General features: G+C 36.2%; 1 protein-coding gene across 2 annotated transcripts; it reads left to right on the plus strand.

Annotated features, from left to right (window-relative positions):
* The first annotated feature begins 897 nt into the window (after positions 1-897).
* LOC140762847 (DNA-directed RNA polymerase II subunit 4) lies at positions 898-11,729 on the plus strand. 2 transcript variants are annotated; one of them, XM_073100813.1, is made up of 7 exons: positions 898-1,125; positions 8,201-8,280; positions 9,168-9,276; positions 9,378-9,455; positions 10,509-10,542; positions 10,622-10,690; positions 11,364-11,729. In XM_073100813.1, exons 2-7 carry the CDS (start codon positions 8,232-8,234, stop codon positions 11,439-11,441), a joined length of 417 nt encoding a protein of 138 aa, XP_072956914.1. In that variant the 5' UTR covers positions 898-1,125; positions 8,201-8,231; the 3' UTR covers positions 11,442-11,729. The 2 variants fall into 2 exon arrangements, with proteins under 2 accessions (XP_072956914.1, XP_072956917.1); XM_073100816.1 differs by lacking the exon at positions 8,201-8,280.
* Positions 11,730-16,968: the final 5,239 nt, after the last annotated feature.

Here is a 16,968-nt window from a genome sequence, read left to right on the forward strand (position 1 = left end):
GAACAAACATCAAATTAGCAAAAAAAAAAAAAAAAAAAAAAAATTAAAAACACACTACCTTTTGCTATTATTATTATTATTTTATTGATCATGAGTCCATATGTTATAGACAAGACAAAGGGATTAGCTCTCCTCGATATATAGATTAGACAATTGAGTCAACCCTCCTTAAAATCAGACTACAAACCATGCTAATATAGTGCTTTGATATAAAATCTACTAAATATCAACTTGAATGTGTATATTGGTGGAATAGAATTCATAACTTTCAGCATGCGATAGACCCAACTACTAAGTTATAACAATATACATATACATATATATATATACATATATACATATACATATATATATATATATATACATATACATATATATATATATATATATACATATACATATACATATATATATATATATATATATATATATATACATATATACATATATATGTATATATATATGCTTTTAATGCCTAAAAATACCCTAATTAATTTTATCTCAAAAGCAGTTAATAAAATAGAGAATATTTCTTTACTTTTGAAAATAAAAAAATTAAAACACCTAAAATATCCCTCTTTGACTTTAAAATTTAGTTCTCTATTTACTTTTACCTTAACCTATGAAGCACGGATACTTCTTTTAGGCCTCCGTACCGGTATTGGATATGCATGGGATACTGATACGACTCGATATGGCCCCGATACGTACCCGATACTGCTGAAGAAGTATCCGAATTAAAATAATTAATTTTGAATATCCGATACGGCAGGGATACGCTGGGATATGTTTTTGAATTATTTAGGTTAAATGGGTCGGGTCTGCAAATAAAACTAATTTAGAACCCGTTAATAACCGACCCGTTAATTATAACTAACCCGATATCGCTCCCCCGTTCCTCTCTCTCTCGCGCGCGCGACCTAAAAAACCCCTCTCTCTCACGCGTCGGCGGCGACGAAAACACACCTTCCTCCCTCACGCGCCGGCGACGAAGGCCTCCCTCCCTCCTCCCTCACGCACCGGCGACGAAAGCTTCCTCCCCTCCCGTCCCCCGCGCGGCGACTCCCTCGACAGCGGCTCCCTCTCGCGATCCCCTCGCGACGGCAACTCCCTCCGGTGACTGAGGTACCCTACTTCATCTCCTTCCCTCACGCACCTTCCTCCCTTCCTCCTGCACCTTTGTCTGTGATATTAGAATTTAGGATTTCGATTTTTTTTTATAGGGGTTTTAGGATGCTATTAGAGTAATTTAGGATGGTACTAGAGTAATTTCGGATGCTATTAAGGTCCTTAACCTAAAAAAATTATAGTTATTTTGCATCTATAGTTACCTTCACTCATCTACATAGTAACTGATAGTTAATAAAACTAACAACATGGTGATTTTAAGGCATTTTAAGTAAAATCAACCTGACGAATAATAAATATCCATATAGTAGAGGAGGGTGTAAATGATAATAAAAGCAAAAAGTGAGGTATTTTTGCGCTAACACGTACGCAAAAGGGCTCAAAGTCTATCATCTCCGTCGTGAGCTCAACAGATACCAGATTATAAGGGAGTAAATGGAGGAGAACCACTCCCCAGTTAATTGACCTTAACTGCTAAACTGAATGACATGATGGCCTAAGAATGAATGTGATAGTAAAAAAGCAAACACTCACAAATCTCTCAAACCACCAACTGCCTCACCCTCCCACTAAAGTCTGCCTCCCCGTGGTCGGAATAAACAGGAGGAAAGAGACTAATAGTTGGAGCTCCCAACGGAAAGGGGGAGCCCAACACCTCGCTTTGGATCTAGAGTAGAGGAGGAGAAAAGATCAATGTTGTGTTGGGGCTTCATGGTCTTTTTCTTGCCATTACTAGTAGTAATCCAACTTATTCATAGAATAATTGAACTAATATGAAAATTGGAATTATCTCGGGTAGTTCTAGTGTCAATATTGGACCATCTTCTTTTACTATCAAAGTCAAAGCCTTATGAAAAATTCTAACATTTCTTTCCATCCATATCATCGATCTATTGTGGCATGCAAGAACAACATGAGACGCACTGACACTATTAAGAACAACATTAGAATGTCTACTCTTATGGCAAATATGCTTACTAATGCTTACTAATGCTTACTATGATCAGAGATCATCACAATTTAAGGATGAATTTAAGAGGTTATTAGGTAAAAATTTAAAGGAAGAAGGCATAATTGTTAATACACTCCATGAATATTTACATTGTACATGTCTATTTATGTAGACAATAATTCTATTACAGTTCACATATTCAATGAGATTGTATTCTCCACAAGGAATTAAATATGTGTGATTGTGATCCTTATCTTGAATAAAGTGGCATTCCTTCCTTAAATTTGTATCTCAGTTAAGAATGGATTGCTCCAGCCATTCCTTACATGCTTATATATGATCCTTTCATATTTATGTTATCCCAATTAAGAATGGATGCTCTACTCATTCTTATATGCTTATACAAGATGCTTCCATATTTATTTTTTTCCTCAGTTGCCTGCCATTAGTGGGGTGTAAATGAGCCAAGCCTGAGCGAGCCGGCTCCAGCTCATACTTAGCTTGAAATTAATTTTAAGCCTAGCTTGGAACCTGAGCTTGAGCCTGAATCAAGCATATTTTTGAGCTAAATTCAAGCCGAGTCAGACCGAGCCGAAATTAGCAAGCCTTAAACGAGATAAAAACTATTCAAACTAAGCCAAAAACTATTTAATATATATACATAATATTAATAAGTATCATACTTGAGTCGAGCCTAAGCAAGTCGGTTTTGGCTTAGGCTTGGCTTGAAATTCAAATTGAGCCTAAGAACAAAGCTTAGGCTCAGCTAAGGGTGTAAACGAGCCGAGCTTGAGCGAGCCGGCTGCTGCTCAGGCTCGGCTTGAAATTAATTTCGAGCCTCTTTATTGGGCTCAGGCTCTGCTCAAGTCAGGTCGAGCTAAGCTTGATCGAGAGCTGAGTTTGAGCCTGAAATGAGCTTATTATCAAGCCTCATTCAAGTCGAGCTGGCTCGAGTTAGACTGAGCCAATTCGAGCCCAAGCCGAGCCACAACCTATTTAAAGTGAAAAAAAGCTGAAATTGAATAACAAATTTAATCTGTAAATAAAATAAAAGCCAACCAAATTGACTATAAATTTTAAAGTTAATCAGTGATTAGTAATCACACCAATTTCAAAATTTTTACCAATAAATATAACAAAAGCCAACCAAATGAAGTTAACTTAAATTATACAAAACTTTACTAAAGCCAACCAAATTATCACACCAATTGCAAAATGTTAACATAGTACCATTCATCAAATTTGGCTCAAAGCAAATCCAAATTTTGACATCCAGATCATAAGTCTATCACTTGCTAAATATTACAATATAAAGTACTAAACTTATATCTTGCCAAATATTATAATAAAATTTGATAGCATGTCAAATATTACAACTAAATTTATTTGGCACTCTCAAGTCTCAACACCAAAAAGATGCTTCATCCTATAACTGTAACAAAAAAAAAAGGAAACAAGTTAATTGCAGCTTAAACATCATTGCTACCGGTATAAACAAACAATGATGGGAAAATTCAGAAAATTCAGTTGTTAATTAACTTAAACATCATTACTCTCAATTCAAAACATTTTTAATATATCCTTGCTTCTTCTATCATCTATGCAAATGAAAATGCTATACAAATGGAAAAGACATACAATGTATGATACCTAAATATCAAACTACATTTGGAATCTTCACAAACATATTTTTCATCGCCGATACCTAAAGAAAATAAGATTATAAAAAAGAAGTTAGCAATAGTTTATAAAAGCATAAAATGGAAAGATTTTATTATGAGAAGGATAGTACACATACCTTAGAGGAGCTGATTTGTATTTTTTATGATTTGCTAATCCAATTCTCTCCATATATCAAAGCCTCCACTGTCTTTGAAGACAAAGAGCTTCGAAAATCATTTAGAATCCTAACGCCAGCGCTAAAAGCTGATTTAGATGCAATAGTGGTAACAGGAACCGAAAGGATATCTCGAGTCATCTTGGAAAAAATAGGAAATTTCAATATGTTTAGTCTCCACCATTCTAGAGCATCAAATTTGTCAATCAAACTTGTAGTTTGCTCCTCTAAGTATATTTCTAATTCAGATTTTAGAGGTTCAACTGTATTTGTTGATTCCAAAAATTTTTTAAACTCTGCTTTACTTTCTGTTCCTCTAGCACCATTCAAGTCATCACTCTTATCAAGTTGAGATATATCATTCATTCCATTATTTTCACCTGATGCATTCTCAAGTTCATATGATTCAAAAATAGTATACAACACTCTGTGAACCCCCTGCATGTTTATTTGAGCTTTTGCAAAGCAATATATTTTTGGAAAACAAAAGTTAATAAGCTTCATTTTGTATCGGGGATCTAATACTATTGCCACTGCTAACAATATATCACATTCTCTCCAATACTTATCAAATTTCTTTCTCATTTCTATAGCTATATCTTTCAAAAAGTAGAATTCACTTTCAGATCCTTTATTTAAAGCTTATTTTACTTTTCATAAATCAATCAAAAATAGATTTGCAGTAGGATATGAACTTCCCGATATAATTTGAGTAACATCATAAATTTTTTTCAGAAATTCACAGACTTTTGCAGCTTTAAACCAATCATCTTCTGAAGGTAGCCATTTGTAATTTGTATCTCTTGTTGCATATTGTTCAAAGACTTTTTTGTACACAAAAGCATACTCTAATATAACATATGTAGAATTCCAACGAGTTGCAACATCCAAAGCTAAACTCTTAGAAGTAGGAACAGTGAGTTGTCTTACAATTTACTAAACTTATACATACACGAAGGACTCTTTTTTAAGTAAGTAATACTGCTTCTGACACTTTCAATGACATCTTGAATGACATGGATCTCATCTTGAACAACTAGATTTAAAATGTGAGCACAACATCTAACACGAAAAATAAGCCTCTTGAAGCACAATTTATCTCTAACTTGAAAGTTATTCATAATAGTTTTAGCAGCAATATTATTGGCGGAGGCATTGTCTAACTTGAAAGTTAATACTTTATCCTCTATTCCCCAAGCAATTAAATAATTAATAATAGCATTTGAAATAACAACTCCAGTGTGTGGAGGTTCTAATGGACAAAAGTTGATAATGCGTTTTTGTAAAGTCTAATCAGAATCAACAAAATGAGCAGTCAAAGACATATACCTAATATTTTGATTTGAGGTCCATAAATCTAAAGTCAAACTAATTCTATTAGTTCCTTTCAAAAGCAATTTCACTTCTTTTCATATACTTTCATGACATCACTTTTCATTGTGTTTCAAGAAATTCGTTCATAACGTGGATTAACAACCTTCAGAAGAATATTGAACTATGTATACTCAACCATATTAAAAGGATACTTATGTACCATCATCATTTTTGCCATTATTTTTCTCACCACATTTTGGTTGTATCCTGATGAAATAGTTTTGAGATAATTTTCTTCTATAGTTGAAGCCCCAGTAATGCTAGATGCTAAAGTAAAAGGAATTTTTTTGTCCTTTGCCTACTTAAACCAGTGCAAAATTTTATATGTCTTTTTATGTGTGAAGTAGTGCCTTACTTAGGAATATTAAATAATGACGGGCAATTATTTTTCTACCTCTTCTCCATTTTCTTTTACCTTAACTCGCTTGACATACAACCATATATCAGAAGTTCTTCTCCTCCCTTTCTTTTGACTATTATTTTTTTCTTCCTTGTTAGTTTCATTATCCTCTTCACTAATATCAATTTCAATAGGTTCATTTTCACTAACAGCATTAGAAAGATTCTTAGTTACTGACTTTGACATCTACATAAAAAAACAAAAAACAAAAACTGAAGTGCTGCTTAAATCTTTATAATACTCAATTAGTACAAAACAAAAACAGATATGACAGATACAATAATGGACAATTAATAGAATAAAATAAATTACTGCCTTGATGTTCATAATTGGAAGACTTATGAGTAGCAAAGCAATTTAATAGGCAACTGTAAACTCCTTAATTACTTCTATTTACTTCTTGTAATAATAGGATAGCTCTGTAAATATCATGGATCCAACAAATATGGATGGCAGAGATTGTAGTCAGTCTTTACCATTGTGGAAGAGTGGATTGATTGCTGCATATATATGCTGCAGCATCAGGTGGGAAGTCCACATGAGCAAATTTATCATGCAAATTTATATGGTCTATGCCTATGAGGCCATGACATGCAAATTTATATGGTCTATGTATGTATGCCTACATACATATGGTATAATAAGTTGGTATTCCCACATAAATGAGGCTTACTGTAATTAGTTGCTTCCAGCTGCCTCATTATAGTGCATTAGTGCATGGTCTGGGTTCTGAGGTGTTCAGATATTCTCTGTTTCACATCTTCTAACTTAGCCCTAACCATGTGCAACATAGTGGTGAACTCTAGGACATGAAAAATTAGTAATGATGAAGAACAAAATGAGGTAGTGGAGGAGAGTTGCCAAGGAAGAGGATAACATACTCCTACCCTCTTTCTTCTCTACTTTCTCTTTTCCTTTCTAAAGGTGAGAAAGTGTAACTGGAGAGATCTAGTTCTAATCACACCTGCTACTCTACTAGTAATTGAGCTCGAAATAAAATGGTAAAAGAGATATAATACTTTTTATGTTAGCTTATGCGAAATAAATAAATAATAGAGAATCTATTCTAACAAACATGACAAATTAAAGCCACTGTTCTACATCAAAAGAAAAATAATTATTTGACAAACATGACAAATGAAACTTCATGCTTTCTTCTCCATGGACCGATGGAGGAGGACGACGCGGCTGCAGCAGCTTGGAGAAGGAAGGCGAGGCAGCACTGTGGGTCCGTGGCAGCTTGACAAGGTGGCACCGCGACAGCTTGAGGAGACGACTAGCATGGGTGTCGAAGTTTTGAATTGCTGACAGCCGAAAGAGGAGGAGGAAGAGGCCGCGGTAGCTCGAGGGGACGAGCATAGGTCGGCACTGCCGAAGGAGTAGGAGGCGGGGAGGGGATGTGGGACTGGGATATTAGATTTGGGGATTACGGTTTTGTAACTTCGTTTTATACCGAGCCTGAGTGAGCTGGCTTTAGCTCAGGCTTGGCTCGATATTGATTTCGAGCCTCTTTCAGCGGCTCGGGCTCGGCTTAGCTCTGACCAAGTTGCGACAGACTCGAGTTCCTGTGGAGCCGAGACGGACTCGAGCTCCTGTGGAGCCGAGCTCGAGCCGCTCGTCAAGCTTGACGCCCCTACTAGGCAGGAGCGTTAAACCATAGGCCAACCCACATATGGTAGGGGTGAAAATGAGTCATATTAACTCTGACCTGACTTGCGATCCGACTAGATTAAATCAGATATGGGTGCAAATTTGCTACCCCTTTCGGATTCAGATCCAAATCCAAATAGAAGTTAAAAAAAAAGGATCGAAATCAGATTCAGATATGGTTTTATGTCAGTCGAATCAGATCCGGGTCCGGATATCGAATATCCATTAACCTGGTTATGTAGACAACTAAATCTATCGGTACTTATTCCCATCTGATTGTTTGACAAATCAAACATCAGTTGCCTCTCATTTTCCTATTCACCGTTTCCCTCCTCTCACTGCTAGCCTCTACAACACCTCCTCCCCTCCTCCACGTCTAATCTTCCTGCGTCCTCTCCTTCACCTTCCCTAATCCACTCCCACTCCCCGATCCACTACCCACTGCCCTATCTTCACCTCAAGTCCTCAATCGTTACTTACTCATCATCGAAACCAAAAACCCTATCTACCTGAAAAACTTATAGACACGTGGATATATCTATAAAAACACTACCCACTACCCAATCCAAACCCAACATGATCTGAGGTTTGCATTGGTCTATTTAACCACCCTGAGCTTGGGTACTATTTGCTTCGATTAATCTGTAAGCTATTCTCCAATCGGAGCCTTCCAGTCCACTTTGCTACAAGTTTTTTCAGGTATGTTTATGATTAACTGCTTTCTCGAAATCATGGAATTTTTTTTTTGTACCCAATTTGCTCAAGAGGAGCTTCCAAGGATTAAATTTTGCAACTTCATGCTGTAAATTTTCTTGGGTTGAGACATTATTGAACCAATCACTTTGCAACCCTCTTGCAGTACTTGTTTACTTCGTTTGCTACCTTGAAGAATGTCTGGAGAGGAGGAGGAGAATGCAGCAGAGCTCAAGATCGGGGAAGGTAGTTGTTCTGAGTACTAGGTTGAAGGAAATATCATGATTTTTTTTTTTTTTTGATTTGATATGAAGATTGATACTTGAAAGTTAGATGGGATGTATTCATTAATGTTTTTCTGTTCATAAGGATAACAAAGAAGTGGGAATAAGTGCTATGGATCTTTATTGGTGGCTTTTAACTATGGTTTGATGTTTCGGTTGCTTTTGGTTTTAAACCCTAGAAAAAAGTGAATATTTTAGGCCGAAATATAAGTTTTAGCCTATTGTAGTCCAAAATGAATGTCAAAACCAGAAATCTTGATAGTTTTCATTAAGTTTTACTGTTATGTCTTTGGTGAAACAATTTAGCCAAATTTAGGAGTGCGATGTTGGAGTTTCTTTTGAGAGTGCTGCCTTAGAGTAATAATGGTGTCGAATTATTAGACCAAATCAACTTGGGAAACAAAATGCAGAACCAATTATCTTATAGAAATTAGAGAATTGTAGAGAGCCTCTGGAGCCTCCGAGTGTCTAGATGGTCATGCCACAAACTAAGCAGTTGTAATTCAAGGAGGTTGAATAGGCTTCCAAAGAAGTCTGTTTCAGATTTGGAGCGTACTTTTGGTTTTTGGTTTTATGAGAACAGCTTAAAAATTTGTTGAAAAGGTTTCATCATATTCTTACACTGACATTGTATGATTTTCCATTCATTATAAACAATAGCTATGCAGATTTAATTGTTGCTAGTAATAGTATAGCAAACTACACCGGTCACTCTTTTCTTTTTTGTCCTTGTCAAGTAGCTTCCATAATTTGATGTGTGATGCCCTTATTTTTGTGTGTGTGTGTGTGTCTTATTGTAACTATTGGTGCTGTCTATTATCAATTGATGATGTTCATTATCTTTCATAGAGTTTCTGAAGGCCAAGTGTCTTATGAATTCTGAAGTTGCAATTATCCTTGATCATAAGTATGAGCAGCTTCAGCAGATGTCCGATGATCCTGCAAACCAAATATCTCAGTAAGTGCTGATGTCATTTTATGCATGCCATCTTTTCTCATTGACATTGCAATGTTAGAACCTTCCAACAATGGGACCTCAATGGATCTTCTCTTCTTCAGGGTATTTGAGAAGTCGCTGCAGTATGTTAAGCGCTTTAGTCGCTACAAGAACCCTGATGCTGTGAGGCAAGTTAGAGAGTATCCTTATATTGCAACATTTAAGAGAAATTTTCAGAATATGTATTGTGGGTAATGTTTCGAAAATGACTATGTTGGTTTGAAGTTTCAGCAGAAAATGAACAGTAAACTGATTTAAAATCAAGGTGCAAACTCATTGTTCATGGTCAAATTTAGCAATTTTGTAGGTTCTTACCATGGTTTAAACCAGTTTTAACTGAAACTGATGAATATACTTTCTAACCAATTCAGTCATAAAATTTAAACTAATGATGGTTGTGCCAACCAACGGGGCATATTGGCCGGCAGATGTTGTGTCGGCACTTCGCCAGCACGATGTGTGTGTGTGGGTGGGGGTGCCAACAACACCCCGCCCTCCCTTCCGCCTTCTACTGTTGATTTGGGAGGATTAGGGTAGGACAACGGCGGAGGTGCGACTAATGGTATTTCTTCTCTATCTCTTTCTCTCCGTAGAGGCTATTTAGAAGCGACGAAGGGACAAAGGAAGTTATTTGTTGCGGCCGAGGGGTGGAGATGGAATCGTGGGTGGTGGAGGAAATGATTGGTGCCATCAAAGGGTTTGGGGAGCTCAATCTAGTGAGGAATATGATACTTCAAGTGGATTGTTTTCCTTATTTTTTTGTCTTAAGTTCGCCTCACTGAGCTTAATATAGGTCCAGTAAGAGGATCTAACTTAAGTGAACCCAAGATAGAACGAGATTTTTCCAAAAAAAAAAAGGTATGGATCGGAAGCAGCCTTGTGGGAGGATTAGGGCACAACAAGGATTAGGACTGGACAACGACGGAGGTGCGACCGACGGTATTTCTTCTCTATCTCTTTCTCTCCCTCTCCTAATATCTCTTTCTCGTCCTCTAGTTTTTGGCATTTTCTTTCGTCGACATGGCACATGTTGCAATACGTGTCGTGTCGATTGGTAGCCGGCATGCACTGTTATGGCCATCATTAATTTGAACCTCTTTTAGAATGGATATAGAATTGTTGCTTGACTTTTTCTTCCTATTGTTAATTGAGTACCTTAGACTTTGAAATTAAGCCCTTAATTCAATTATCAGAATCCTAAGCAGATATCAGTTGGCTGAATTTGAGGTATGGATGTGGTATATTTGTTGATTAAATTTCATGTAGTTGAAATGGCACTAATTGCAGATATTTATACGGAATGCAGCTCTGCGTTCTTGGCAATCTTTGTCCTGAAACTGTTGAGGAAGCTATTGCTATGGTCCCATCGATCAAGGTAATAAAGATATGAGGCAGTCATTGCTAGCTCTGACTTTAGTGCTTTTTTTCCTCCTTTTGGTTGCTTCACATAATAGGCTTTCCAATATTGATGCTATCTCAAATTTGATGAATTTAAAATTTTGCGAGTGATCAAGAATGTGGAGAAAACTAAGGGGTTTGTGTAGTATGATGTGTTACATGCTTTTTCTTTAGAGTTTGAAAAATTATTAAAGCACTATAGAACCAAGAAGAATATTTTTGATAACCATATGTGTTTTGGTTTCAATCCCATTTCATTATTTGAGATTTTATATTTTAGTTTAGGTTTTTGTTTATCTTGAGAGCTTATATATGTTAAATCCACAACCAGTCTAGGTTCTTGTTTATCTTGAGAGCTTATATATGTTATCTAATCTTGAGAGCTTATATACGTTAACTCTGCAACCATCTCTTTAATATCCTTCATCGTACTACAGAGTTTCATCTAGTCAATATTGTAGAGCAAAAGCAGTTCAATATCTGTTATAAGTGTTAAACTATCCTCTAGATTTCAATCTTTAATGTCAATTCTTTTTCAATTAATTTTCTTCTGGTTTTACTTGTAGAACAACTAGAGTTCACTAGTATTGATATATTAGCTGTGAAGTACCTGTTCTTTTAGATGATTTTTTTAATGCTTTCTATGGCAGACGAAAGGACGAATTCATGAAGATGACCAAATCGAGAAGCTGCTGCATGATCTTTCTCTAATTAAGAAGTTTGAGTAGCTCATTATGTAGTCGAAACATTATGAGTCATCTGGTTGTAAATTTTCCAGGCTACTTTTAGCTCTTGCATGTTATTGACTAACTGTACCGTAGAAGGCATTTTCAGACAGTGATACACAGTAAATTTTATTTGTGTTTAGCAATCTCTGCTAAACAAGTATCAATATAAGATTAGAATTTCACTATTTATTTTAATCAAGTTTGTTAATCTCTTTTTGTAGCTCCTAGAAGACAATTTGGACTTGTAATACATGATTTTATGGCATGTATCAAAATCAAATTATTGCATATTATTTTATTTAAAAAGTTTCTCTCCATAATCCACATCTGTCCATCTCGTTAGTGAGTTACTCGTGATTTTTAATTGCCATTTCAGTGCATATGATGTTATATACACACTTCAAACACTAATATGCCATGTTGGGTTGTTGCATTTTGGATGCAAGTTCAAACATGTCACTATTATCAAATGTTGCATGAGCAATCTCATCTCTCTATAATGTTGTAATTAGTGTGTAAAAGCTTCTGGTGAGCTTAATTAGGCATGTTCTTGAGGCATCTTTCGCTTCCACTTATCAACTTTTTTTATGCTTTATAAGTTAATGTCGTAGTTTTCTATTGTCCATTTAATTTATGCTTATAATTTTGTTACATTTAGCTTGCAGAATTTCAAGTTAGTGTTATGAAACCCAGCTAAGAGGATCGATCTAATGTAGTTGCAGAATATCTGGTTTTGCCATATGTTTGTAAATCATTGAAAAATTATGAATATATGGATCCTTCTCCGATTCGGACTCTATTTGTTGTCAAATAGGGATATATCCAAAATATCTGCGGACGATAAGTTGGAGGCTCTGGTAGTGATGATAGAAGATGGTAGTGGTGGCTGACAGTGTGATGGCTGTGGTGTGGAGGAGCAGATGGGTGTAGTGGTGGAGATCATTGGCCAAAACAAAGAGAGAGGAGGGTGAAGAAGGTGGTCGACCCTAAACAAGAAGGGGGATCAACAGACAATAAGGAGGACTAGCGGCCAAGGTGATTGATGGCAGTGGCTTGCGTTTGGCTAGAGTTAGGGAAAATATGCAGTGGCTTGCGTTTGAGAGGTTAGAGTTAGGGAAAATATGTAGAGGGAGAAAAAAAAGGTAGGAGATGAACTCAATCAATCAATTTTTGATTCATGCATAACCTGGTTGCACTTTACATTATTTAAAGGAGGCTAACTGACTTGACCTAACCAGTTAATTAAATAAAACTCAACCAACTAATTAAACAACTTAAATCATAGCAACCTAAAATAGAAATTTACTCAATTGAAATAGAAACTAAGCTAAGATATCTGATTCAATCCGGCAAGTCCAATGCACCTTGATGTGATACGACCTAGCTCGATTCACATTAATCTACCACGCTTTCACACATTTTGTGCTCAAAGTGATAGCTTACGAAAGCGCTCCATTAGGGTTGACTGAGCTCCCATGTTGCTTCATTTCCACGCCACCCATGGTGGTTTTCAAACTTTTCATAGTTGTCGTATCATTTCCTCCAACATTCGAGCCGAGTCCAAGAGTGCATAACTTGTGGAGGAGACTAGGGCTAGCCCAAACATAGCCCAATGTGACCTTCTAGTTGGTGCTTGATTACTTAGTCCAAAGCTAGGACTAGACTCACTCACAATCCAATTAAGGTGGACTCAAGATTGACCTAAGCCATACATGCAGGCTGGCTAGTTGTGGCTGAAAGTTTTGATGTTAAGAAAGCAAGGAATAAAACAAAAATTTATTCGACTCAAAACAAACGATCTAGTTAGTGTAAGTGCAAGAAACAATATCAATTAGCCTAATTATAAAAAATAAAACGTAATACCTTAAATTTGATCTCCAAATCAAATCAAGAAGGGTTGTCTTGCTTAGCAACTTTTTATTCCCTTATCTTCCAATGTATCTCTAAGGCTAGTAAGAGATTAACAAGTAGGATCTTATTCCTAGTTTAAACTTTCTTCTAAATTTTTCAGAATTTTAATGAAGGTTATTTCTTAACACATGGGAGGTGGAGGAGAGAAAAATATTTTTTAAAACCTTGAAAACTAATCATTTCGGCTATTGATGTGAGTGATTTATATATATAGGCATAAGATTTGGGCAATAATCCATAAATTTGAGCAAAAAATTAATTAGCTTTCTTTACCACTAAACATTCTATTCTTACCCTAAATCTCCACAATTCTCTCTCCAATTTCGGTTTCTATTTTTTGCCAAAATTTTAATAGCTTATATTTGAGCTTTGGGCTTAAACATAATTTAATTAAGTCCATAATCCCATATATTAAAAGGCCAACATATAATATGCATCTCTCATGTGTTAAAAGCCATTTAAAATATGTCACACATACTTCAAATATTACTAGGATTATTTTACAATATCTTCATGTCATAAAATTGTTCATGTATTAATAACATATAATTTGTACAAATTAATTATAACACCTTATAATTAACATAACATATATTATATGCATATCACATATGCTTTATTAATACATTTCCTTTTATCTTTAATATGGTGTGACCCTATGGGATCCCATCATTATAGCAATGGAATCAAACCTTTTAATTCCATAAATCAATGAAACAACTAGCCATGGTATATTGATTACCCAAATGATGTGGATGAAAAAGCACAATGCAAAATCATAATGCTTGTAACATTAAAATGTTGTTATGTTAATTCCTTGCCACATGATATCCAAATAATTGTAAAGTAAGAATGTGTCATCCATACCAATTATTTTTTCTTGATTTCCTGAAGTTTAATTATGATAATCAATATAATCATATTACATACACATAATACAAACTTTATCAATGGGCTCAGAGATATCATCGCTTATATTAACATGTAAGGGGCAATAGTTTTTTGATACATATTGTTCTTCCGCATAAATTATACGCATTGTAATAACTGCATGTATAACTCCTAGTTGAAGAGAGCATCGAACAGTACCAACAAAACATATCCCTTATGTAAAAAAAATATAAATATCTCAATCAAAGAATTCTAGACACAATTAAATATCAATGACACAGAACACAATCCATATGACATTTCATTCTTGGGTCTGTCCAGTGCCATACATCTCCATGTATGCACATGTGTGATTAGATTGATAACTCCTTATCACATAACATGTAGAACATTGCCATCATCTAATCTCTACTCTTATCTTATATGGTCAATTAGTATACATTGTTGATTGCTAAAATAAGAGATATTTAAGAGTACACAAATTTATCTATTGTGAAGTTTTACAATTTAAGTCATCAACTCAAATGATCCACTAATATAAATACTCAAAGTACAAAATGATAGAATTATTTATTAATAAATTAAACATATCATTCATATGATCTGGGTCTAGGACACCAACATTAAAAGAGACTTTGGCACATCGAGAGCCAAAGGAGGCGCATCAAAACCTAAGAATGGAAGAACTGGAATGGCAATAACTTTGGTGAATGTTGGAACAAGGCCTGACACAAGTTGGGGCTTAGCCAAGACCCGAAAGGACATCCTCGGTTGGGCTTGTGAGTGCGCATAGGTTGATTTGAATTGGCTGGACCAGTGGTGTCTCTAAGGTTGCAAGGGTGTGTCTAGAGTAAGTAGGTGGCTGATCAAATCAAGGAAGACTCTAGTAGGCAGCCACAAGCATAGGATCAGGCCACTGAGGCATCATATCGTTGATCGACGGCTTGGGTGGTGGTCAGCAACTACTTCAAGATGCCTATTTATTGATGTGGATAGAAAGAGCTCTCTTGGTGATGGTGTATGCCTAAATAATCCTCTATCACGTGATGCTAGAGGTGGAGGGGTTCGGTTGCAAAGGGTCACCATAGGGTTTCATTGCACACTAATAAAAGTTGTGTGAACACCTCGAGAGAGGTTTTCATTGCCTGTTATGATGCAAGGAATGTGGCTTGCATGGCTTCTATGTGACTCTTGCATGCCTTTGTATGACTCCAGAATTGAGGCTTGCATAGATCACATCATTTGGATCAAATCGACGTACCTCGGCATTATGGATAGATTAGCTATCGTTGGTGAGTTGGGGCTCAATTCATTTCGTTCGATGGCTGTCGCTTCTATCACCATAGAGGTGCCTTCATTTTGATAAATAGTCATGGACCTAGTAGTAGGCATGGGTTCAAGAAATGGTGGCTCTAATACTAATTGTTATAAATCCAATCTTAGTGGGTAGATCGTGTGTGGTTCCAGAAATAGAATCTACATAGTCTGAGGAGAATATTCATCAAATATTCTTTTGATGCTAGAAAATCAATGAACTAGGTGGATTTGCTTCGTAATTTCCAAATCTATAGCTTTGAATTTGGACCCTTCTCTGATTCAAATTTAATCTATTCAAATCATCTAACCAGGACTATTGTGGACAATAAGTTAGAGGCTATAGTGGTGATAATAGGTGTTAGTGGCAGCTGGCGTTGAGATAGCTTTCGCGTGGAGGTGCTGGTAGGGCGTGTGGTGGAGGTAGTTGGTCAAAATAGAGAAAGAAGAGGGGGAAGAGCGTTGGCAACTCTAAGGGACTAGAGGGATTGTCAGATAAGGAGGGGAGGAAGGATAGTCAGCGACCAAGGTGGTGGCAGCTAGGGCTTGAGGGTGGTTGGCTAGGGTTAGAGAGGAGAGCAAGAGGAAGAGAGATAAAAAATTGATTCAATTCTTTGATTCATGCATACTCCAATCTAGTTGCACTCCATATTTTTAAATGAGGCCAATCGGCATGACCCAACTAGCTAATTAAATGATACCCAACAACTAATAAACAACATAAGTCATAACAACCTAAAATGGAAATTGACTCAACTAAAGTAGAAATCGACTAAGTTAAGATAACCAACTCAATCTAGTGAATCTAATAACTCATGATGTGGGCCAACCAGACCCGATTCACAACATTCTACCATGCTTCCACCCACTTTGTCTTTAAAATGATGGCTTGGATGGGATTGGTCAGTTTTAGCTCGAGTTTAGTTGGGACTGGCTCGTTTTGTAACTTTAGTTCTGAGTGGTTAGCTGGGACCTTCTCTAACTCAAACTTGAGTGTAATCATATCTGGTGTAACACCCAAACCCTAAACGCGTGCATGGCATGAGCCCACACGGCACGTGCATAGCACCTAACCATTTCGTTAGTTACTAACAATCAAATAAACCTATAGCAACACCATAATTTTATCCACAATATCTGAACTAAGAATAACTCAAGCCTAACTGTCAACAGCATACAGATAACCCTACTTGGGCCCCACATAAACCACAACACATCATTAAGAGATTTTCACAACTACATATACACAACGGTGGAATATATATAATTATACAAATATAAAGTCACCTACTAAAATATAAGACAAGAATACAGATACACTTTGGAGGATGTCCACTAATACATCAAATAAGATAACTCATCTGGCATATAACACTAACCACACTCTACTCCTCACTCACTGGCAAGACCT

This window comes from Typha angustifolia, chromosome 7 (genome assembly GCF_048772165.1).
Source record: "Typha angustifolia cultivar Huaian chromosome 7, ASM4877216v1, whole genome shotgun sequence".
NCBI lineage: Eukaryota > Viridiplantae > Streptophyta > Magnoliopsida > Poales > Typhaceae > Typha > Typha angustifolia.

Bases quoted from the DNA above. Each gene is read 5' to 3' on its own strand.
- LOC140762847 (XM_073100813.1), top strand. From the start codon at position 8,232: ATGTCTGGAGAGGAGGAGGAGAATGCAGCAGAGCTCAAGATCGGGGAA. The intron at 10,543-10,621 runs GTATGGATGTGG...TACGGAATGCAG, and splicing joins ATCAGTTGGCTGAATTTGAG to CTCTGCGTTCTTGGCAATCT. The intron at 10,691-11,363 runs GTAATAAAGATA...TTTCTATGGCAG, and splicing joins CTATGGTCCCATCGATCAAG to ACGAAAGGACGAATTCATGA.